Source organism: Crotalus tigris, unplaced genomic scaffold, assembly GCF_016545835.1.
Source record: "Crotalus tigris isolate CLP2741 ecotype Arizona unplaced genomic scaffold, ASM1654583v1 scf7180000017987.690289119674:8195010, whole genome shotgun sequence".
Classification (NCBI taxonomy): domain Eukaryota; kingdom Metazoa; phylum Chordata; class Lepidosauria; order Squamata; family Viperidae; genus Crotalus; species Crotalus tigris.
This window is the reverse complement of record NW_024096758.1, coordinates 5647766-5672570: the sequence shown is the minus strand read 5'-3', so window position 1 is coordinate 5672570 and position 24805 is coordinate 5647766. Positions and strand designations below refer to the sequence as shown.

Here is a 24805-nt window from a genome sequence, read left to right as displayed (position 1 = left end):
TGCAACAACTTGCCTCCAGAAGTTGTGGGTGTGGGGATTTTTAAGAAGAGATGGGGCAGTCATTTGTCTGGAATGGTATAGAGCAGTGGTGGCAAACCTATGGCACACGTGCCAGAGGCGGCACTCAGAGCCCTCTCTGTGGGCACGCGTGCCGTCTCTCCAGAGATGGCAACCGTCCCTCTTCAACCAGCCACCTGCTAACTCGCCGAGGTCCCATGTGGCCGGATGCATCCCAGCATGGCTGGTTTCCCTCCCCCCTGTCCCATTCCTCCTGGCCTCGCATGCTCTCCTTTTCCTGGGCACAACCCACTGCATCGCCTCCTCAGCTGTCAGCTGGCCATCCAGCTCAGAGGCGGCTTCTCTGAACTGCTGGTGATGGGCTGCGGAGGCCCAGAGGTCGCCAGTTGAGGGGCCGGCAGGCTGTGGCTGTGGACGGACACTGTCAGCCCCCATGCGCTTGCTGGCCTCTGTGTGCAGGGACTGATGGTGTCAGGCAGCAGCCGCCCCAGCCCCTGCCTCACCTTGCCTTGCGACAATGGCATCCCCATCCCGCCCTGCCTCACCTTGCCTCACCTCACCCCGCAGGATGAGCCTCCTGCCACTGCCCCACCTGCCAGAGGCCCCCTGGATCTTCCCCAACTCTGCCTGGCCCCCAGAGGCATTCCTCCCCACGAGCAACATCGAGGTGACCATGCCCACCTTGGCCACACCCACCCACCCAGTCTGCCATGCCCACCACAGCCATGCCCACCCAGTGGGCCACTCCCACCTGGCACCCAGTGATAAATAAGTGGGTTTTGGGTCGCAGTTTGGGTACTTGGTCTCTAAAAGGTTCGCCATCACTGGTATAGAGTCTCCTGATCACCAATATGATCGCCAACGTCCGATAACGGATATGGTACAAGAAGAAGAAGCAGAAGCTTGAGCAGGAGGTTGAACTAGAAGAACTCCAAGGTCCTTTCCAACTCTGTTATTCTATATTCAGATCTGGACAATCCTTTTAGTCATCTCTTGCAGAGGCCAACATATAACACAAGCAATTATTAATGTCTTTTGCATATATAATTTTTTGATGATTTTTACCTGTAAATCATCCAAAATCACTTAGATAGTGCTTGAATTTGACAACTCAATAAAATAAAAAATAGTAGGCTACTGTGAATTCCACAAGCAAAGAAACATTTCTTCTTCCCCTCCATCACTTCCACAGAATTACTTCAGTCATATTTAATCAGATTCATGGGTTTTCCTCCACCTGTGATCCAGCCACTTTCCAGTTTCCTTCATCTTAGCTCCAACATCAAGGATTACAGCTTTTTCATGATGCATTTTGTGTTGACTGATGATTTTTTTCACTCTGTTGCCAGCTGCCTTGTCTGTTTTTTGCCCAGCTAGATGGTACGTATCTTTTAAAAATATAAAAACATAAATAACTTTTGTGTTTGTAATAATCTGTACCAGGCTTGGCAAGGTATAGCATTGGTTGCTGACTGACTTTTACATGAGCATGCTAAGTTTCTGTTTGAAGATTTTGCATACTCATCTTTTGCAGACTAGTCCTACCTAACTAACACTTGCTTAAAATGAGTTTTACCTTCAAATAAGGCTAAATGGCTAAATTGCTATTTTGGAGGATTAAATACATATAATTGGATCCTGCTATATTTTTCTTCAGAATGAAAGAACAATCTGTCATTTTTCTTATTCTGCTAAGTAAGACAAAGCTGGCAGAATTCGGTGTATTCAACATTGGTAACAAGACCTAATCATTGGATTAGGTCTTGTTACCAATGTTGGCTCAGAAACGCAATGTCTCAAATGCCTTTGCAAAAATTGATAGTTTTATTTTCTCTTATACTTATATTGAAGGAGCAAATGGCATTAGCTAAACTAAGAAGTTAACACACATGATTCAACTTTTTTAGTTGTCTTAGGGAAGCAGAAAAATGCCATAATATAACATTATACAGCACTCAGGAAAATCATACTTCCCCCCCCCCCTCCTCAAGTGAAATCCAAGGTAATCTTTTTGGCCTTCTGAAAGGGCCTGAAGACCTGGCTCTGTCAACTGGCATGGGGCCCCAATGGGAATGTGTCATTAGGGAAGTGATTAATGGACTAAGGCCCCACCGCCTTCCTGTGTACCTCTTGCTCCCTTCCTCCCCATCTTTGTCAATTTTAAATCAAAGGTAATGTTACTATTTATTGTTTTAATGTTTTCTATTGGTGTTTTATTGATTAATTGTATGCTGCCTAGAGTTACGATATGATCCCTTCTGTTGCCATATAAAATATAAAACAGATTGCCTCACCTTACACAGACCCTGCTGAAATTTCATGCCTTCTGGATGCAATTGAGGACTTGGAAGCCTGGCAGAGTCACACGACCCCTTTGTGCCAAGTCAGTCTGTGTGCCACAGTTCATGCGCCGCACCAAGTTCTTCTCAAAGAGCAATGGATGATAAGCACCCAGTGTGCAGGCTTCATCAGAGAAATCCTGGTAATAGTGGCACTGATTGGATTGCCGTTGAGATGGTAGGAATTCATACACATGGACAAGTTCACATAAGGACATCATTAGCACTGTTCCTAAAGATTGAGGAGAGAATGAGAGAGATAAAGAAATAAAGTGATTAGTACACAAGGAACTCCAGGACTGGGAAGTTCATTACCAAGATCAGATAAGAGTTCTGTCAGTTATGGTTGTTTCTTCATCTGGATTGAAATATTGATGAGAGATCCTGTGAGCCTATGCAAAATGACTCTTTCATTGGCTATAGAGGCATCTATAGCAGGGCTTTTTAACCTTTTCACCCATTGTACCACTTTTAGGATATGGCAACATCCGAGTACCACCAGTTGCCTAGCAAGGTGTCAAAAACCTGATGACCCCCCCCCCAAAAAAGGAAAAAAGTGATAAAGTACAGAGTCCTTGACTTACAACAGTTCGCTTAGTGACTGTTCGAAGTTACAATGGCACTGAAAAAAGTGCCCCCCCAAGCCACAGCCAAGCAAGAGATCTGCCTGCCCACCCAGCGGCACTCTTCCTCCGTCCAAGGTTTTCATTGTTGTGAGCATTTCTGTTGTGAATTGGCAGCGGGGCTGGGGTGGGGGTGTTTGGTTTTTATTCCCCTCATCTTCTGGGTGGTTGCAGCAGGTTTTGGTCACTTCACATGACCCTGGGACACTGTGAATGTCATAAATATGAATCAGTTGCCAAGCATCTGAATGTAAATCACAAGATCCTGGAGATGCTGCAACATTCCAGCTGATAGGTGCTTCTTCTGGGCTCAGCAGAAGCGCCAGGATTAGTGCTGCTTTCCAGCTGATTGGTGCTTCTTCAGGGCTCAGCAGAAGCGCCAGGATCGAACTCCAGCTGGAGCCTGGCGCTGATCCTGGTACTTCCACTGAGCCCTGACATCCCCGAAGAAATGCCAGGATCAGTTGAACCCTGACAGCCCTGCAGCTCCAGCCATCTTGCTCAGGCTTGTGTGGTGCTGCCATTGGTTCAGCTCATTCTCTTCCCCCGCTACCACTTTTCTAGGATGGTCGTGTACCATTTGCCAGGTGCCAAAGTACCACAGGTGGTACCCGTACCACTGGTTGAAAAGCCCTGATCTATAGAATCCAGTGCTTATTAAAATGATGAATGAAAGGTTATACCATGCAAACTCCAGTCCTTTTGTTATGTACAATATCATGACCAATATACAGTATAAAAGAGATGGTCTGGATGTGGCTTCGACATAATTCTGCTTTCACCATTTGAACCCTACTCCATGCTTACACCTCAGGAATTCTGAGAGTTGAAGTCCACGAGTCATAAAAGAGCCAAGGTTGCCTATCCCTGGCTTGGTCCATACAGTATGCTTAACTAGATCAAAAGTGGATTAGATTCAGTGACATGTGGAATCTAGCAATAGAGGTGAAATACTATATATTACTATATAGATGGCAGCAAAAATATAAAAGTTTTCTCTGTTTGCTGCCTTTAATGGTCATCTGGATTTTTGCAATTCAAATCTGGTAATCTTAGGCTGGCATATTATGTAAATATAGCAACAATGTTTTGTTAACCCAGATTTAGAGTGTTATGTGAAGTCAGAATAACAGAGTTGGAAGGAACCTTGGAGGTCTTCTTGTCCAACCCCCTGCTCCTGTAGGAGACCCTATACCAGCGGTTCTCAACCTGTGGGTCGGGACCCCATTTGGGGTTGAACAACCATTTCACAGGGGTCGCCAAACAACGCAGTCCGCCATTTTTTCCCCCTTTTCCTTAGCTGTGCTACTCCCTTTTATTCTATTGGCTTTGAAAGCCAATAGAATAGACTCTCTTGAACAGAGTCTAATTCTATTGGCTTTCAAAAGCCAATAGGAATTGTCCAGGCTGTCTCTGCTCTGCTGAGCCCGCCAAAAGTCCCATTCTGCAAACGGTGCTGCAAGTTGTCTGCAGCGAAGGCGAGCTGTCTGGAAGCTTCCACCCCTCCCTGCTGAGCAACTATTAAAAATGTAAGTAAAAGAGGGCCAGGGGTGGGAGGTGGGAGGCCGGTGGGCACAGGGAGGCCTGCGTGGGGCCCGGCGGGTACCTTACCTCCCTTGGGCTGGGCCAGCTGATGGCCCAGCCGATGGTCGCCCTGCGCCATCGCTGCCCCTTGCTGGCTATGCCTCGGCCGGCGCAGGGGGCAGCACCACGCATGCGCGGCACTCCCAGGCAGGGAAAGTCCTCGACTTATGACCAGTTGGGTAGTCCTCGACTTATGACCGGTTGGGTAGTCCTCGACTTACGACCGGTTGGGGATCGTGGCATTAAAAAGGTTGAGAACCACTGCCCCATACCAATCCAGACAAGTGGCTGTCCAGTTTCTTCTTAAAAGCCTCTAGTGATAAAACACCCACACCTTCTGAAGGCAAGTCATTCCACTGGTTAATTGTTCTTACTGTTAGGAAATTTCTCCTTAGTTCTTGGCTGCTTCTCTCCTTCTTTCAATCCATTGTTTCTTGTCTGCTGGTGCTTTGGAAAATAGGTTGACCCCTCCCCTTCTTTGTGGCAGCCTCTCAAATATTGAACCACTGCTATCACGTCACCCCTAGTTCTTCTTTTCACTACACTAGACATACCCAATTCAGCTATTGTCACTAAATAATTTCAGGTTTACCCTCAACTTTCCCCCCACCTGTTATAATTAGCAGAAAGAGCTTCTTGGGATTAAGGAAGGGATGCCTTCCAGAGACTTTTGAGCCACACAGTCTCAGTCTAGGACAGTGGTTCTCAACCTGTGGGTCGGACCCCATTTGGGGTCGAACAACCATTTCACGGGGGTCGCCAAACAATGCAGCCTGCCATTTTTTCCCCCTTTTCCTTAGCTGTGCTACTCCCTTTTATTCTATTGGTTTTTGAAAGCCAATAGAATAGACTCTCTTGAATAGAGTCTAATTCTATTGGCTTTCAAAAGCCAATAGGAATTGTCCAGGCTGTCTCTGCCCTGCTGAGCCCGCCAAAAGTCCCATTCTGCAAACGGTGCTGCACCAGTTGAGTAGTCCTCGACTTACGACCGGTTATGGGTCACGGCATTAAAAAGGTTGAGAACCACTGGTCTAGGAAGTCAACAGGACAAGCCTCTTGGCACTTACAGAATCTGGTTTTTGGTTCAGAAAGTTTGATCAAAATGAAGTATGGGACAAGGAATGCAAAACAGTAACTTTAAGGCCACAAGTATAAAGAGAGGGACTACTTTGAAACAGCAAGTGTAGAAAGCAGTTGCAAGCAAATACAAAGGGTATAATAGTTGAGGCTACAGAGAAAGTATTAGGCTGAATAACATTCATTCTTACTTACCCAGCAGGCCTGAAGATGGAGGGTTGCGTTGCACCAGCTCATCTGCCCCTTCCTGCACCAGCTCCCAGAGCTCCCACTGTAGCCGAGGATGCAATAGATGGAACAGCTGCCAAGGTCTTTTGGTTCTCAAGGTACGGAAGGGTTCAAAGAGGGGATAATCAGGAGACTTGTACCACTGGGAATGAAGAAGACAAATCCCTCAGGATAGAACATCCCTGCCTAGCCAACCCCAAAGACCAAAGTTATATTTCATCTCCAGGTTTCCCCAAATTCAATAGAGAGGTTCAGCAGCTCGTAACAATATGATGGCTGAAATAGTACTTCACTCTTAACCTAGTTGCTGAATTAACTGAATTTCTTGGTGGGTTTATATAGTTATTCCTCCATTTACATGAGCCGAGGTGGCGCAGCAGTTAGGGTGCAGTACTGCAGGCCATTTTAGCTGACTGTGTTCAGCAGGTCAGCGGTTCAAATCTCACTAGCTCAAGGTTGACTCAGTCTTCCATCCTTCCGGGGTAGGTAAAATGAGGCCCCAGATTGTTGGGGGCAATGTAAATATATATATATATATATATATATATATATATATATATATATATATATATATATATATATATATATACATTGCTTACTGGTGTACACCGCTTAGAGAGTGCTTGCACTTAAGGCGGTATATAAGTCTCATAAATAAATAAATAAATAATACTACCACAATTGAGCTCAACATTTCCACTGCTAAGCAAGACAATATTTAAGTGAATTTTGACCCCTTTTACGACAGTTTTTAAGTGAATCACTGCAGCTGTTAAGTTAGTAACATGGTTGTTAAGTGAATCTGGCTTCCCCATTGACTTTGCTGTCAGAAAGTCACAAAAGGTGATTGCATGCCCCCAGGACACTGTAACCGTCATAAATATGAGTCAGTTGCCAAGCATCCAAATGCTGATCATGTGACCATGGGGATGCTGCAATGGTCATATGTGTGAAAAACCTTCATAAGTCACTTTTTTCACTAAATCACTAAGTGAATAGTTATAAGTCGAGGACTACCTGGGCTGAAATATAGACCAACCAAATGGCCTGAGTTCACAAACATCATAAAACAAAACAATCCTCCTACAAAATTTAGCATGTTTTTCAACAATGAAAGTTTTCAAGTTCTTTTCTGAAAGTGGAGAGAGTGAATTTGTAGAGGACTTTTGAGGGCATCTCAGATGGATAAAGGAATGGAAAAGGCTTTCTCTGCAGGAACACCCCTTTTCATTCTAATTGAACCCTGTTTTGTTTACTTTTAGAAAGAGTTGACATACCTCTTTAATTTAGCTTTTTTAATATCATTTTGATAGTTTTAACATTGAGATTTTTGAGATCTTCAGTTGAATTATGTCTGTATGACACACTGAGTTAAAAAAAAATAATGAAGGCCACTATTATATCCTCCATCTTGCAGGGTTCCTTAATCAACCTTTATTGCTCTCTGGGTCATTTGACTCACAGCAATAATTTGAGTTTCCAGAAACTGGGATTTATATTCCAGGTTTGTTAATGGTTACAAATGTGGTTTCTAGAAAATAAAAAAGGCAGTTTTGATCTGCTAAGCCACAAAGCTTAGTATATGATGGATACGGAGGTCAAATGGCAGTACTTGTGTTTATTAACTGAATTTTTTAGCCTACTATGTCATTTAAATACAATTTTCTGTCTCTGAAATAGAATATTATCATTGGTACATCCTATAAGTCATCTCTCTCTCTCTCTCTCTCTCTCCCTCCCTCCCTCCCTCCCTCCCTCCCCCTCTCTTTCTCTGTATTGCAATTTGCAAATGAAATATGTCCTCTACCAGCCTACATGGAGCTGAACTCCAGCACTTCAGCAAAAAGGAAAAACAGCACTGCAACCTATTGTGATAGACAGTGCCCCTCAAATTCCTTTGCTAATTTTGCACTAGTAGTCTTTATTCTACAGTTATTGGGGCTTATGGTTTTCTTTCCAGTGGTCAGTTGAACCCTAAATATTCACATGATAATTGGGAGTCTTAAATATCCATATTTTAAAAGGTCCTGCAATATAGATAGCCTTTTGGAAACAAGAGGGGCCCTAAATTCTACCCTCAAGGATTCCCAGAAGTGGGGGGGGGGAGGGATGCTGCTGCAGTTGAATAAGATCCTAGTCACTAGTGCTTCTAAAAGTGGGCAAGCACATTCATTCATTAGATTTATATCCCGTTTTTTATTTAGAATCTCAAGGCAAAATTCATAGCTCTCTTTTGTCCAATTTTTTACTATAGTGACTATAATGTAAGGCTGATTGGGCCATTTATTCCCACTCAGATCAAAGTCATCTAGTGAACTTTTATACCTAAGTGTGGACTGGAATTTGGATGTCCAACTCCAACAAAAAGGGTCCATTTATCCCTTATATGGTTTACCATACATGATCTTTTTTTTAATTTTCCAAGTTGGAGTCTGTAACTCCATTTTCTAACTGTGAGGTCACTAATTATGCTTTTGAAAAAAAAGAAGCATTCACATTCATGAAACGTAAAGTATTTTATGCACCTGCTAAGTTAGAGAATGCATATGTTAAATTAATATACTTGAATTAGATCATGTTTGTTATTTATTTATTTATTTATTTATTCAATCAATCAGTTTCTATAGCTGTCCAATTCAACCAAGTGACTTTGGTTTTGTCTTTTTGTGAATCTACAGCTGAAGGTCGGTTGCTGAAGGTTGGTTGTAATAAGACATGATGCCTGAGAATAAAACATAATGCTTTGCAAATGTCCAATACTGAGCAGAATGCACAACAAAGACTTATGATGTTTCCTTGGTTGCTTAATGTTTTTATGGATTAACATGTACAATGGTACCTTGGTACTTATAATAATAATAATTATAATAATGTTAAAATTGGAAGGGACCTTGGAGGTCATCTAGTCCAACCCCCCTGCTCAGGCAGGAAACCCTATACCATTTTGGACAAATGGCTGTCCAGTTTCTTCTTAAAAACTTCCAGTGTTGGAGCATTCACCGCTTCTGGAGGCAGGTTCCACTGGTTAATTGTTCTAACTGTCAGGAAGTTTCTCCTTAGTTCTAGGTTGCTTCTCTCTTTGGTAAGTTTCCACCCGTTCTTGTCCTGCCTTCAGGCACTTTGGAAAATAGCTTGACTCCCTCTTCATTGTGGCAGCCCCTGAGATCATTAATTGGTTCCAGGAGGCACGATGAGTATCAAAAATGATGAGTACCAAACACATTTTTCTATAAGGAATAATGTAGTGAGTCACAAGGTGACCGACACCAACAAGTTCTAGCTTGTGCATTGAGTACCAATCAAACGATGAGTACTGGGACAAAATCTTCGCGTCAAAATGCATTGAGTACCAAATTTGATGAGTTTCAAAGGAGTAAAGTACCAAGATACCACTGTAAATAAAGATTGTTGTAAGATTAGAGATGTATTATTTAATATTTCAGTATTTTTGTAATGAGACATGGTTTTGGTTAAAAGTCAAAATGATTTTGCAGCAAACTTAGATACACTATATCAGCGGTCTCCAAACTATCCACCTCGGTGGACCAGCAAATGCGGTGGGAGAGGGGATGATTTTGCATGTGTGTGTGCCTCTTTCACAAATGCCGGTTGGTGGACATGCATTTACCCACCACTTCCATGGCCTGGTTTTAAATGGGCTGCAGCCCAGTACTAGGTCACAGACTGGGGGTTGGGGACCCCTGCACTGTATGATGCAACCAGAAGCATGGATCTGGAAATTAAAGTATCAAAGACTAAGATAGTTGTAGTTTATATAAATATCTCTCCACTATATTCACCCAGATAAATACATTACCACATGTGTTGGCCTAAATCAGTGGTTCTCAACCTTTCTAATGCCGCAACCCCATAATATAGTTCCCCATGTTGTGGTGACCCCCAACCACTTATACATCACTGGGTGCCAGGGGCGTGGCCAAAGAAAAGGGAAAAAAAATGGCGGACAGCCTTGTTTGGTGACCCCCGTGAAATGGTCGTTCGACCCCAAATGTGGTCCCGACCCACAGGTTGAGAACCACTGGCCTAAATCTATGTCACTTAAAACTCTGGCCAAGTTGGGTTTCATTCCAATCCAACAGAAGGGTAATAGTACTTATATCTAGATCCATTTTCAATCATCATACAGTTCATTTATTCTGTTTATCTATTCTGTTCTCATTAACTCTGGATAGCTTACAACTGAAAAGTAAAAAGCTGCAAAAGAATGCTTCTGTACACCTCCAATGGAAAAAAGATACTTAGGAGGATCAAAGGACACCATATTTCATTCATTCTTTCTATAACTTGTTGAATCTCTCTAATCCCCTACAGAAAAGGAACATTTTATACCATAGAGTCATAATTTTGAAATTATTAGTTAGACTTTGGACCTGATTTTTTTCATGCTTGGGTTTATTGTTTTTAGGATAGTGATCTATTTTAAGTATTATGTTTTGAAGAAGAAAAAATAATATATTGTAGTAGCTATTGGATATCAGTAGCTCTCTAGGAGCTAAACATATGTGGCTCATGAGCCATAAGTTGATGTCATGTATGTATTGTGGGAAGAATCCAGAGAAAGAAATATTACAGAATATATTTCCCCAAAGGATTTTAAAGGCAGAAACCACCCCCCCCCCCAAGTCTCTCTGCCCCAAACAGAAACCAGATCTGCAGAAATGCAGATGTAATAATCTTGTCAGAAAGATTGGAGCCAGGAGGCTTGGATCAGAAAGAAAGATCCCTAGAATCAGCAATCCCTCACACCAAAAATCCAACAGTCATCAGCCAGAGCCCAAGGGAAGCAGGATATGACCTTTGGGGCATAACAGGATTAACCTACCACCATCAGAATACTAGAAAGGCGCACTCAGACTCAGGTCAAAGTTCATGCCACAAGAAGAACTCCAAATACAAAGCCCAAAGGAGGTATAAAAGCCCACCACCTCCTGCTACATGTGGTCAGTTTTTCCAGAGCCATCTTTCTGTCTGGCTTTCCTCTTCAGTAAACTACAACCTTCTTTCTAAAGCAGTCTCCATATTGTTTATTCTCGGCTTGGATTAGACCCTGATGAAGATTTTTCTTCCAACAGTATGTATGTATGTATGCACAGATCCCCCTCTGTCCCAGAGTATAGATATTATAAAGAGACTATTTGTTTTCTGAGGTTTTTGCGGGTGTTTGTATGTAGGTCTTTGATTGGCACAGCCAACCCCCCATCCAATCAGAGCACAGCCAAGCTCCTAACCAATCAGAACACACCTCCACCCAATCAGAACACAGCCAAGCTCCCATCCAATCAGTTCATACCCCACTAGCAGTTAAAAGGAAGAAACAGCTATGATCATACATTGCTCCTAGAAGCAAGAAGCCGAAAACACCAGCCTGAAGATGATGAATGGGACTTCGTCGAAACGTCACCAAGACACTTCCAATTTGACGCGGGAGAAAACCCGAATAACCAAAGACCTACATAAAGAGACTATGTTCATACAACATAGACAATTGTTGTCAGGTAGTCCTCAACTTATAACAGTTCATTTAGTGACTGTTCAAATTTACAAAGGCATTGAAAAAAGTGACCTATGACAGTTTTTCACACTTACAACTATTGCAGCATCCCCATGGTCACATGATCAAAAGGTGGACACTTGGCAGTTGACTCATATTTATGACAGTTGAAGTGTCCTGGAGTCAAGTCACCTTTTGCAACTTTCTGACAAGCAAAGTCAATAGGGAAACCAGATTCACTTAACAACCATGTTACTAACTTAACAACTGCAGTGATTCACTTTACAACTATCTCACGAAAGGTCGTAAAAAGGTGCAAAATTCACATATCAACTCTTTCACTTAACAACAGAAATTTTGGGCTCAATATTTCGGTTGTAAGTCAAGGACTACCTGTATATTATAACTTAAGAAGTTTGCCTAGCTCACACAAGATGCTACAATAACATTGGGAACCACAAGTTACCCCAGCTCCATTTTAACCTAGGCTAGCATACAATGTGATCCTAACTAGGGAATCTCACCTCTTCTAGGTCCCCAGGGTAAGGGGCTGGATCCCATGCAACTAGTGTTCCCTGGGCATAGAGTAGTCCATCTAGAAAATGCTGCTCTGGAGAAGCCATTAGCTGTGAAGAAGAATGTAAATGAGAACATTTTTTTACCCACACATTCAAGTCAACCATGCAGCTGTGAGGAAAATAATCTAGTGACGTTCATCAGAATAAATGTACTTCCCTTTCATTTAGAAATAACTTAAAAACAATCAGGGGAATATCCTACATTTTGCAAGAATTACCCAGAAGCACCTTATAGATTTGCATAGAGGGAGAGCCCCAAATGTCAGATTCAGCTTCCTTTGTGATAGGCATTTTTTCTACCCTTTTATAGTTGTGCTGCTTCATTCTAAGCAATTTGCCCTAATTCCTTTGGTTGAGAATGCTAAATGCAGACATCTTCAAGTTGCACTTTGCAGAATTGCTGGAACTCATTTGACTAGGTCCAAATTACAGAGTTTCATTCAACTTCTCTTGGAACTCCTTAAAGACAGCTTAATAATTAATACATATTCTAAAGGCTGCTATTCTGATAATTTTCTGACCTTAATATTTGACTTTGAACTAAGAGTTGGATTCCAGGCATATTCAGCAAAATGCCAGGCAGAAATAGAGAAAACATCTCAGCACTATCTCCCATCAATCCAGCTTATATTGCAAACCACTGCTATAATTTCGGAGCAGTTTTTTTTTTAGAACAATGATCAAAGATGTAGTGAAGAATATCAAAATGCAGCTAGTGAAGAATATCAAAATGCAATACTAGCACTAGCAGCATTCATGACCTTAACAGCAATAAAATGTAAACTATCTCAATTATGATAAAACTTAAACGTATTTATATGAGCCCTATGCCCTATATTTGGCATTAAATTGGAATTAATACTGTAATAAATCAATTAATTGAGGGTGAAGTAAATGTTGAGTTTCATTTTTTTTCCAATTTTTTTATTAAGGATTAAATGGAAAGAATAAAAATCAATATAAAATATGCAAAATAGAAAAAAAAGTATGAGAAAGAAAAAAGAAAAGTAATAGAAAAAGAAAGAAGAAAAATGTCTTCCTTCTTCCCAACAAGTAAAAACAATTTTAGTAGCTTATCACCATCTCTAAATACAAAATGAATGTTGAGTTTCATCAATGACTTCTCACAAATATCTTATTGAAGTGACATCATAGTGACAATGGTTGCATGATCAAAGCCCTGACCCTTTTTAACACATGTATGTGTGCAATGCATGTAAAAATGGGCAGGGTTTTGATACTCTTGGATATGGAAATTTTAGCCTCTGTTATTTAAAGATTATTTATTGGGATCATATTCTAATTATTTTCAAATAGCCAGATCAAGGTTTATATTAAAAATGCTTAAGGGAAAATTAGCAGAGATGGGTAGGTCATATAGGTTAACTCCAGGTAAAGCAATCTTTACAGTGATGGAGAATCTCTGCCAGGTTTCAGGAGGTTTTATAACCCCACAGTAATCCTAGTAACCTAGCAACCAGATCCCAAAACACAAGCCTTGCAGGTCTCTCCTTATATCAGCTAAAAAACAAATGCAGGTAAGTGAGTGATAGATCTCAGTGCCAGAAAGATAAATCCAGCACAGGCAACTGAATCTGGGCCTGTATTAGAGAAAGGCTGGATAAAACCCCAAACTTGTCCTTGAAATCATGGCATCTGTTAAATGAGCCATCTCAGTTGGTCTTTGGATGAAGGGATCTCTGTTTCAGTAATGTTGTCTCACTGAAGGATCCAGATGATGATGGATTGGTACAAGTCATTTATTCTTCCATAACTCTCTGTGAAAGCTTTAGGATATAGAAATTTCACTGTGGGAAATCCAAATTCAAGACAAGGAGGAATTTCCTGACTGTGATCACAAATAGGCTGTGCAATAGCCTGCCTCCTGGAGTTGGACATGTACTATCACAGGAAATTTTCAAGCACAGGTTGAATAACTTATTTGTCTGGGCTAGCATAAGGATTATTGCCCTTGGCAAAGAGATGGACTAGAACAGTGATGGCGAACCTTTTAGAGACCAAGTGCCCAAACTGCAACCCAAAACCCACTTATGTATTGTTGTTTGCTGGGTGGGTGTGGCCCATTGGGTGGGTGTGGCCAATTGGGTGGGCATGGCCCATTGGGTGGGCGTGGCTGCCGTGGTAACGGCAGACTGGGTGAGACTAAAAAGTTCAATCAATCAATTCCAACTTTGCGAGATCTTTTTTTCCCACGAGAAGTTGAAATTGATTGATTGATTTTACCTTTTTTTTTTTGCACACGGCGGTGGAGGCCTAAAGTGAAAAGGTTTTATAAAATCCAGCTAAAGGCCTAGGACTGGGGCAACAGTGTGAGTGCCCACAGAGAGGACTAGAACAGAGTAACTCAAAACGTGGCATCTTTTAAGAAGCATAGACTTCACATAGACTTCAATTTCCATAATTCTCCAGTCCATATGCTGAAGTAGGAGACCTCTAAGTCTTCTGGAGTAGAAGACGTCTGAGATCTTCTAAGCTAATGAGTCTAGGCACTTCATTTTTTCTCTCAAGATAAAGTAATGCACATTCTGTCTTATAATTAAAGGTATATAGAGCAATTTGCCTACTTCTGTCATAACAGCTGGGTCTGTATTTGTCTGTAATTGTCTATAATAGGTCTGTAATTATCTGATTTTATATCTTTTCTATATATTGATATATTTGAGGACAGTTAGCTAAATATATTGAAGTAACAATGTAAGTTATAAAATATGATGCATATTAAAACGGCTAGAACTTCAATCACATTGGTACCTGGCCATCATCTTCACTTTTTTGACTATCTAAGGATACCTCTGATCTAATAATGTAATGAATTGAGGCTACTGTCTGTTTCACGGCAAACAAACAAAATTAAATCATTGGATTTTCTCTACCTTTTCCCCATTTAGCTTTTAACTACTCACAGGCTTTCTTTCTTTTATCCACAACTCAATCTGGCCCTCCAAAATTTATTACCAACCTGGGAATTCACAAGGCGGAGTGTTGTTTTTGTGCCCACATCATGTTCATAGCCAGCAGTTGGGGCTCCATTGAAACGAAGGACAGCATCATGGGAATCTGAGAAAATGAAAAAATAAGGGTAAGAGAGAGTAAGAGTAGGTCATCCCTCCCTGATCTGGCTTTATTTTACAATATTTTATAATAACATTCCGTTTCTCAGAGCAAGATGAGGTGGTGAAAACAGCCACAATGCTGATGTGGCCTGACTTCTCCTTTATTCAATGCCCCTGCTAACCAGGGCTACATTAAAATCTTTGCAGGCCCTGGGGCTTGCCACTGCCTTCCTAGGGCTGAGAGAGAGAGAGTAATTAGGCAAGGTCACCCAGATAGTTTTTGTACCAATGTCAGAATTAGAACCTTAGTTTTCTCAATCTTAATCGATCAAGTTAACCACTAGACTAAATTGGCTGTCCCATGTGTATGCATTAGTGTTATGCGTATGGGAGTGCATTAGAATTCTTTTTAATATGCTCTTTGTAAACTCATTGTGCTCATTGTTCCATTTATAATTCAGATTTGGTGAACAATCTGGTTGTTAGGTTATCAAGCCAAGATATACAATAAAACAGGAGATGGGCACAATTGTCGCTATGTTACTAGTGTTGAACTACGTTAATATATATTCTGATTTATATCCATATGGTTAATATAGATACAGTATATAATGCTGCATGAGTACCTATATGAAAAGTGAAATATCTGAGACTCACTCAAAGCAAGCCATAGAGGCAAAATGAATTATCCAGTGATAGTTTCTTGAGGATGGAACAGAACAAATATTTCCAAGAAGTTAATGTTTGTGTCATGTAAAAAATGCAAGCATTAATATTTCTAAATCTACAAGAGATGGTTCTTAAAAATGAAGTGATTCCCATAATGAGAGAATTGATACTTTCAAGTGAACTGGGATGAAACAATGGTACTCAAGTGGAAATGTAAAAGGAGACATGAGAAAAATGCTACAGTGAGATTGGCCCAGCCTTACTGGAAGTTATACAAGTGGATGGGAGCTGTAATATTATACTTTCAGAGCCATCAAATAAGTTGAAATATTTTGCATGGTGGAACTCAAGCCTAATTTGACTAGCTAGATATTGCATTGGATAGTTTGCTTAGGGTGTCTGTGTATGAGGCAGTAAAGCTTTTAGAATAGGAAAGGAACAAGAAAAGTAACAAAGCTGCATTTGTGTCTTGTGTTGTGAGTCTCTGAAGAAGTAAAGACAACAACTGGCCCTATTACACAGAATTTCTCAAAACTGTTAAGTGCCATCTAACCCAGAGGTCCCCAACCTTTTGGGCACCAGGGACCGGTTACATGGTCAGAGGTTTTTCCGTGGACCAGAGGGTGCATGGTTTTGGGTGCTGCCTGCATCCCGCAGATGGGGCTTTGCTTGTTTGTGTGGACCGGTTGGTGGCATGCCGTGGCCTGGTACTGGTCCACAGACCGGGGGTTGGGGACCCCTGATCTAACCTACAGTTTTTAAGTGTCTCACCAGACTGAATGACCATTTGCTGCAGCTGCTATTTTCTCTCTCCCTCCATTCGCCATAGAATTTGGGACTCTTCCCAATCTATGGGCTGAGTATGCTTTTAAGACTGTAACTCTCCGAACAAACACACTCCCATCCATCTCATTTGTTTATTCTGCCCAGAGTAATATTCAGAACAGCTTCAGGAGCTCCACAGTATTGATAATGTGCCAGTTTGTATAAATGTTGTTTGTATGTTGAGGATTGTTAATAGAATCTTTTATTATTCTGTATCAGAATAAAACCCCTTTCTAAAACTTTCCTCATCATTGGTCCATTCTTCTGAGAAAAAATCAGGGACTGCAATCTCTTAACTGGATATGCCTCTTCTAAAGAAACTCTATAATTATCATAGTATTCACTAGAAAACCTCTCTCTTTAAACTCCTCCCCCCCCCCGTTTCGCTGTTGTTTCTCAGTGGCAGAAAAAGCACACTTTTTCACTTTATCCCCTTGTGACTAGATGGACCTGCTTGCAGATTAGCCTGCTGTCTATCTTCAATTAACTAATCTTGCAAATCTTTCACCACCCACAGCCTGTTCATACACATTGCCAGGGCTGTGAATTCACACAGCCTACCCAATACCCTTGACAGCTTTCCAGCTCTCAAAAAGTTTCTCCTGATCAGTTCTCCTGATCAGTTTCCAAACATGATTTTTTCCTTCACAGCAAGTTTATACACCCCACAATATAACAGACAAGAAAATGATAAGACAACACTTGTCCACCCTAGATCACCAGGACCAGATGGACTACATCACAGAGTTCTTAAAATACTGGCAGAGGTGATCTGGGAGCCATCAAACCATATTTTTCAAAGATCCTGGAGCACTGGGGAACTACCAGAAGACTGGGAAAAAAAGCTGTGGTGGTTTCCATCTTCAATAAAAAGGGGGGGAAATGGTTCCAGGAAACTACAAACCAATCAGCCTGACATCAATACTTGGAAAAATTCTGGAAAATATAATCAAGCAACGGATCTGCGAACACCTAGAAGCAAGCAAAGCTATTACAAGAAGCCAACATGAGTTTATCAAAAAACAGATCATGCCAAAGAAATCTTATTGTATTATTTGATAAAGTGACTAAATTAGTGGATTAGTGAAGTACTGTGGACATAGTATACATGGACTTCAGTAAGGCATCTGACAAGGTAGTCCACAATTTACTTGGTAAGATAGAAAAATGTGGCATAGACAGCATCAATACTAGGTGGATTCATAACAGGCTGACAAACTGCATTCAATGTGTAGTCCTCAATGGAACTACATCTATATGGAGAGAAGTATGCAGTATCCCAAGGTTTGTCGTGGGCCCATTACTCTTCAACATCTTCATAAATGATTTAGATGACAGGATAGAAGGGGAATTCATCAAATTTGCAGATGACACCAAGCTAGAGAGATAACCAACACTTTTGAAGATAGGCTCAAGATCCAGTAGGATCTTGACAGACTTGAACACTACCTAACAAAATGCAATTCAGTGGTGAGAAATGTAACATTTTACACTTAGGCAAGAAAAACCAGATGGTATATCTGGCTCAACAGCAGTAATTGTGAAAGGATTCTAGGAGTCCTAGTAGACAACCTCTTAAGTATAAGCCATCAATGTGCTGCAGCTGCCAAAAAGCCAAAGCAGAATATCAAGATCATGTGTCTTAGTACCACTATATAACGCCTTGGTAATACCACATTTGGAATACTGCATCCAGTTCTGGTTACCATGGCACAAAAAAGATGTTGAGACTCTAGAAAGAGCGCAGAGAAGAACAACGGTGATTAAGGGTCTAGACTCTAGAGGCTAAAATATATAATGAGAAACTGGGCATGTCTAGTCTAACAAACAGAAGGATTGGGGTGACATGATAGCAATCTTCCAATATTTGAGAGACTGTCACAAAGAAGAGGGGGACAACCTATTTTCCAAGTACAGGAGGGCAAGGCAAGAAGTAACAAATGGAAACTTATCAAAGAGTGATCCAACCTAAAACTTTCAACTCTAATATTCTGTATATTTCTCAAATATTTGTTCCACTTCTTTTAGACTGGCAGTATATAGGCTGTTTTTATTTCCCAGTTGGAGTAGCATGATGTGCATCAACATAGCCCCTTCAAAAGGCATTGATCCTAGTTTGGGTACACTTTGCTGCTTCTGGACCTAGCTATATATTTTGAAATATTTTCTATCTCAGAGTTTTGCCCAGATTCCTTCTGGTGGTGGTGGCAGTATCATGGTTTGGATCTGTTTTGTGCCTCTGAACCAAAATGGCACACCAGTCACTAAATGCAAAGATTCAGATTTTATCACATGCAAATATGGAGCTTTGGATGATTTTCCTCAATACGTAAGTGAACAAGAATAATGTTTTTATGCATTTATTTAATTGGGTTCCCCTTATCTAGTTTTAGGATGTATTCATATTTATGCAGAAATATATTCACAGCCATTATTAAGTGCTAGATTCACTTAATGAAAGAAACCAATAATCTTAACCAAGCTTAGCATATTGTGCAAAAGCTACATGAATCTTTACCTATTCTGCCACAATAGCTCATGGGAAGACAATCACAGATTCACTTTAATTGGTTAAGTTAAAAAATCCCAATACATGGATGAAGAATTTTAATTATAATGATCCAATTAGTGGTGTATTGAAAAATATATAATAGTTTTGATACTGAATCCTGGATGGGTGGGGGGGACTGAACAGGAATTGGGGGTACCCAGATCAGAAAGAATAATCCCAAAGAAATGAGAATGATTTTGATCATCCAAATAGCAGTGAACTAGAAACAGGTTTTCTATTCTACGCATAGAATAAGCTAGAAAGGAAAGATGGGGCATCTACTGTAATATACAATTGTATTCTTTGGCTCTTCCATAAAAAGAAAATAATAACATTTTAATACAACCATGAATTATAGCATTTGTTTAAGAAGAATATATTTACCAACTCTATAGGGAAGATTAAGTAGACTAAGTCACAACCACCCTATGGGAATATTTTATTTTTCCTTTAACACTCACCAATCTCATTGCCCAATCCTGACCCCAACATGGAGCCAGCTGAGCTCACAACTGCACATGTCTTCAGGTGACCAAGATCTTCTGCCAAACTCCTCTGAGGCAGCATACCTCTCCATACTGGTTCTGCAAAGGGTCCTTCATCACTCAACACAGTGGACACATTCACACGGCTTTTGAGCTGGCACAAGAGGTCCATCCCAGTTAGGTGTGGATTGCCTGGCTGCTGCCCAGCACCTGAGGGCACCTGATACTTGTTCATTGTTTGATAGTTCTGGAAAACTTGTTGAAGACGAGGGCTCAGTACTTGGGATGAAAGCTTTTTCTGCCACACAGGCCATGGTACTGGGAGGATGGAATGAGAAACCTTCCTGAGTTGTTGAAATCCAGCAAGCACCTTCTCAAGACGTTGCCAGAACTTCTTGATTCTGGAGAAGAAGGAATCTTCTGTCAGAGTCTGTACTGTAATTTCTAAGTTCCGGTTGACTGATCCAGCAGCTGAGAGGATCTTCAGAGTTTTGTTTCTCTTTGAGGAAATTTGGATGTCCTGGAAGACTATTCCCATAAAGTTGGAGGGCACTCCTGGATCACGGGAGCCTAAATGCAGCATTATCCCTGACTGTAGGCAAACAATGCTCACTATAGTCAGACATAGCACAGCAAAACTCAACCAAATGCGGTTTGTCCCCCACTTCCAAGGTGGTTGTGCACACCATAAAGTATTCCCAGACCTGTGGAGAGATGGACAACACAAGGTCAGACAATCTTGATTAGCATCTGATTGGTTCTACTACCACAATATGTAGCATTGGCTGTTTCTTTAATGTCGCTTCAATTACAAAATAAATTATGATAAGAAATGACCTGCTAAAGCAAATGAAAACATTCATCTCATCTGAAATCTAATATTCCAGTGGCAATCAGATGGTTCTAGAAAGCCAACTGTGGAAGAGAAAGTGAAAGTGTCAAAATTGCAGCCCAGGAACTATACGTGACACAGCATCATCAATCTGGTGGCCTCCAGAATGGATGTAGTCAAAGAAAACTCTTGTTCCTTTTCTTTTTTGAATGTTTGAGAATTTAGAGAAATAAGATACAAAATGAATGTCATCAGCCTCACAGACACCTAAGGTACATATTTCACTTCCACCATAAAAACAGCACTAGGATCTGCTTACTTTTGATTTACAAACTTCTACATGCAGTGCAAAGCCAAAGTGGACTTTGAGCCAACTGATGTGACACATCTCTAGCATGAATGGAACTACCCTTCCTTGACTGATTTTCTGCAGTTATATATTTTCTATATGTGCACATTGATTTCAGTTAACTAAAATGGCTAGATTTGAATGTTCAGTGTCGTTTGAAACACATTGCCATATATCTGAGAGGAAAGAAAATGGCTCTAAACTCTATGATTTGAAATGAAAGCTTTTCATGAAGTATTGGTCCTTTGTCATATTTCTAGAGTTGCAGCATGCTGGAAACAATAATACCACAGGGGCCATACTAAAAAGGATCCCTCCCTCCCTGCATTTTACTGTTTGTGTAAAATGCATGCGAGACAAAGATTGATTTGTCCAACAGGACTTGTCAGAAAGAACAAGGGGGAGAAGGGGGACACCCAAATTTTGAATATCAAAAATTATTTCTATCTAGATTTAGACACTGATTTACAGACTGAATCGAGAGACTGGGGTTTCTAACATCAAACATTCCTAGTCCAGGTGCCATTGTGGGAGAAGAATGATCATCCAGTTCCTCTTGAACAGACAAGTCAAAAGATTCAAAAGGAAGAATGAAACTGGTAGAAGCATCCCCATCATGACTGAAACTTCATTTTAAAGAAAACCATTGTTTCGAACAGGAAATGAATCAAAAGGTACAATCTATGTCTCAATCTTCTTATTTATGAACTGGAAAGCCCCATGTTTTTGTGGCATTTTAAACATTGTAGATAGTTATGCGGTTGATAATTTAGATATTATTTTTTCATTCCTGAGGGCAGTCAGAATTGAACACATATTTTGAATACATATTGTGAAGATATTTTAGCAGCTTTTTTTAATATAATGAAAAGCCCCAATATTTCTGGCCTTTACATTAGCAATTTGATCCTACAGAAGTATGTTCTTATTCATATCTCCTATCTGACATGGAGTAATCAGAAACATACATAATGACAGAGTTTACACAAAACACACTAAACTAAATTGTGGGTTTGTGTTTCTCTTTAACAAAACCCCACTACTTTCTTAGTGTATTGTATAAATCAGATCATCTATTAAACTGTAGCAGGTCTATTTGGTTCAAGGCTAGCTATAAATTACTGTCAAATAAATATATAAACAAAGGCTGTAGTGGAAGGAACATGCTGTGTGAACACAACCATGTTGTTAAAACAGGACTTGGGGCTTGCAGTGTTGTGTGAATCCACTCATGATTCAGAAATATTTAGTACCACTTTTGCACAAAATTAATCTTATCTTTGGAGGTGGGGTAATTCGTTTGCTTTTTTTTTGTAGAATGTTAACAACCATGTGAGATTGTCTGGCAGCCATAATGTATCAGAATGTCCAAAAATACGTTTTGACATTCCCGCTCCACCTCTTCCTTCCCCGAAAGGATTTTGAGCAAGAAAAGTCATGAAATAAGAGGAGAGATCCTAATGGAGGGATGGCGGGCTAAGGGGTGCGAAGCTGAAGCTAAGATCCGATGTGAGGCCTCTCGGTGGTGAGATGGAAACAGCAAGTACCCTTTTGGGAGGTAGGCGAAAGCTCGAAGGGATCGCCTTGCGTTGCAGCTGTGGACTGTGCTGGGGATCGCCTCTCTACTCCCCTCCCCCCCGCACCTTATTTTTCTTGCTCTCGGCAAGTCCCGACCCAGAAGGTTGCGGGGGGGGGCGACGGTGGCCGGGAGGTTTTCTCTCCGAGGAGCCCCTGCACCGGGCGGACAAGGAGTCGGGAGGGAATTGGAGACGCAGCCTGACCTTGCTGGGATGCAGCAGAGGTGGTGCTCGTTGCAGAAGCTTCCAGTCCCATCCCAGCACTCTTACAGCTTGTCTCCCTCAGGAACCATCTCTGGTCTCCAGCACAGGAAAGCCCTAACCTGGCGACCGGCAGCCGGATAACCGCGCCGACGCTTCTATTTCGGAGACAGGAGGAGAGGCCATCAGCGCAGTGGAGATGGCAAAAAGAGGGGTCTTCCCTCGGGGCCCAGACAAATACTCCCACCAGGTCTTCCTGACAGCCCATTACTCAGGTAGAAGGTCACTCCTTACTCAGACTCTGGGAGGTCTCTAGGCTGCAGGGGCAAGAAATGGTCCTCTGGGATACTGGCCTCCTGGTCCTTTGGCTTTTGCTCCTCTCTCCTTGGGTCTCCAGGAGTTCCCCTTGCTGAGGTAGGGGGCAGGCAACAGTATAGCTCTAAAGCTTACCTTCTCCATATCAGCATCTCCTCAGTGGCTCTAAACCGCAATGTGGTCCAGAGGGAACGTTTCTGGATCACAAGGAGGTAGAATACAGGAGACAAGTGGTGCTACTGAGAGCCAGCTGTTCCTCTCTCTCACCCTGCAAAGTCTTCTGGATCCCCACTTCTCCCAGGAACAAGCAGAATCTAAAGATGAGGGTGAAGGTTCGTTCTCCAAGCTTGTGGGTTGGTTTCCAAATGTTTCTTACTAGGCTAGGTAGTGTCTTCACTGGAGTTTAGGGAATGTCAGTGTCAGCGTTCTTTTGTTTGTAAGGGCTTCGTGTGGCCAGTAGCTCTTGTGATGGTCCTTGTGATGGGTCAGGTGTGAATCATCAGTGGGAGCTTGTGATGGGTTTTGTGATGGAGAGGTTACATCAGGTGAGGGTCATTGGGAGGTGAAGTGATGTGGGGGGAGGCTGGCGTAGGTTGGTTGAGGGTTGATGCTGTCTCTGGTTAGTTGTGCAATTGATTTGTATTCTGAGGGGTTCATAGGCTGGTTGTAGGTCAATGTGTCTGTTGAAGGAATTGCTTGTGGCATGCCAGGTTTCGATGAACTCACGGATGGCCAGGTAGCTGATGATTTTTGTGTTACTCCTATCAAACTGGTGTTGTTTGGTGTCGGTGTGGGTAGAGATTAAGGATTTGGGATTGTGGTGTTTGACTGCCAGCTGGTGTTCATGGATCCTGTTTAATTGACGTGATATTTGTCCCACATAGAATTGATTGCAATTGATCAATTGATTTTGTAGATTACATTCTTTCATCCTTCTGTATCTTGTCTTTGATTCTGGATAATTCCTGGTGGCTGTGAGTTTGTGGGCTATTGCTATTCCTAGGGGTTGGAAAATTCTGCCTGTGATTTCCGACACTTTTGTGTATGGTAGGGTTAGTTTTTGCATGGTGGTTGGATGTGTGGTGTATTATGGTTTGTGTGCTATGTATCGGAATACAAAGTTTTTCTGGATAGCCATTAGGGAGAAAGATGTCAAGCAGCTGTTTTCTTAGTGTTGAGGTGCTGCAGTGTGTCCTGACTCTTCTGAAGAGAGCTTGGACATAACTTGTGTGCGGTGGGGTAGTTACTTGTGAAGCTAAAGACTCTAAAAAGGAGTGCTTAGCCATCCAAAGGCAGTCCTTCTCAGGGAAGCCTTCAGCAACAAACCTGAAACTTTGCCCTCCCCCAAATTTGTGCTGAGGGCAGGTGAGCAGCTTTTGTCCCCTCTGTTTCAACTAGCATGTTTAGGAATACTTAAACTACAGCCTTATTTTAATTTCCAGTCTGTATTTGCCATTGTTCAGGAAGCACCACTGCAACAGGAACTCCCTCCACTTGCAAGAAAAAAAGAAGCATTTTTCCCCTTCATCTAAGCAGCAGAGAGACCCTTTAGGGGACAATGTACATATGAAAAGACAACAATAAGAAAAGGAACAATCTTGCAAAAAATATTAAGGCAAAAAAAAGCTAAATAGACATAAAATGTTTCAATAAATCTAATTTATATGGAGAGCTATTATTTAATATAGCACTCTGTACCTTTGTCTTTGCAAATATTTTTTACCACCAACATAAATGCCCTGCTTTATGAATTGTCTTTTCTACTTTAAAATGTTTGCCTGTTTTTGAAGATGTTATAAAACATCACCACTTTCTCAAACTTCTTCTCTGTTTTGCGCTTCCTTCATATATTTGATCCTCGTTCATTTTGCCTAAGTAATTGCATTGAATCTATATTCATTCGCACCATTTAGTTCTGAGTTTACTTCTTTTGGCATTATCAATGGATTTAAATAGTCCATTCCCACT

At 41.3% G+C, this 24805-nt stretch overlaps 1 protein-coding gene across 4 annotated transcripts; it reads right to left on the bottom strand.

The window, feature by feature from the left end:
• Nucleotides 1–867: 867 nt before the first annotated feature.
• On the bottom strand, nucleotides 868–23729 carry LOC120309187 (beta-galactoside alpha-2,6-sialyltransferase 1-like). 4 transcript variants are annotated; one of them, XM_039346153.1, is made up of 7 exons: nucleotides 22973–23729; nucleotides 19540–20267; nucleotides 14940–15037; nucleotides 11906–12007; nucleotides 5837–6011; nucleotides 2313–2589; nucleotides 868–1406 (listed from the first exon to the last, which is right to left on the bottom strand). In XM_039346153.1, exons 1-6 carry the CDS (start codon nucleotides 22987–22989, stop codon nucleotides 2336–2338), a joined length of 1374 nt encoding a protein of 457 aa, XP_039202087.1. In that variant the 5' UTR covers nucleotides 22990–23729; the 3' UTR covers nucleotides 868–1406; nucleotides 2313–2335. The 4 variants fall into 4 exon arrangements, with proteins under 4 accessions (XP_039202087.1, XP_039202089.1, XP_039202091.1 ...); XM_039346155.1 differs by having other exon boundaries at nucleotides 19648–20267; nucleotides 22973–23094; XM_039346157.1 differs by lacking the exon at nucleotides 22973–23729 and adding an exon at nucleotides 22526–22550.
• Between the last annotated feature and the right edge of the window lie 1076 nt (nucleotides 23730–24805).

Bases quoted from the DNA above. Each gene is read 5' to 3' on its own strand.
- LOC120309187 (XM_039346153.1), bottom strand. The intron at 12,008-14,939 runs GTTGGTAATAAA...TCTTCTTCACAG, and splicing joins TCCGCCTTGTGAATTCCCAG to CTAATGGCTTCTCCAGAGCA. The intron at 6,012-11,905 runs GTGAGATTCCCT...CTTCATTCCCAG, and splicing joins ACCCTGGGGACCTAGAAGAG to TGGTACAAGTCTCCTGATTA.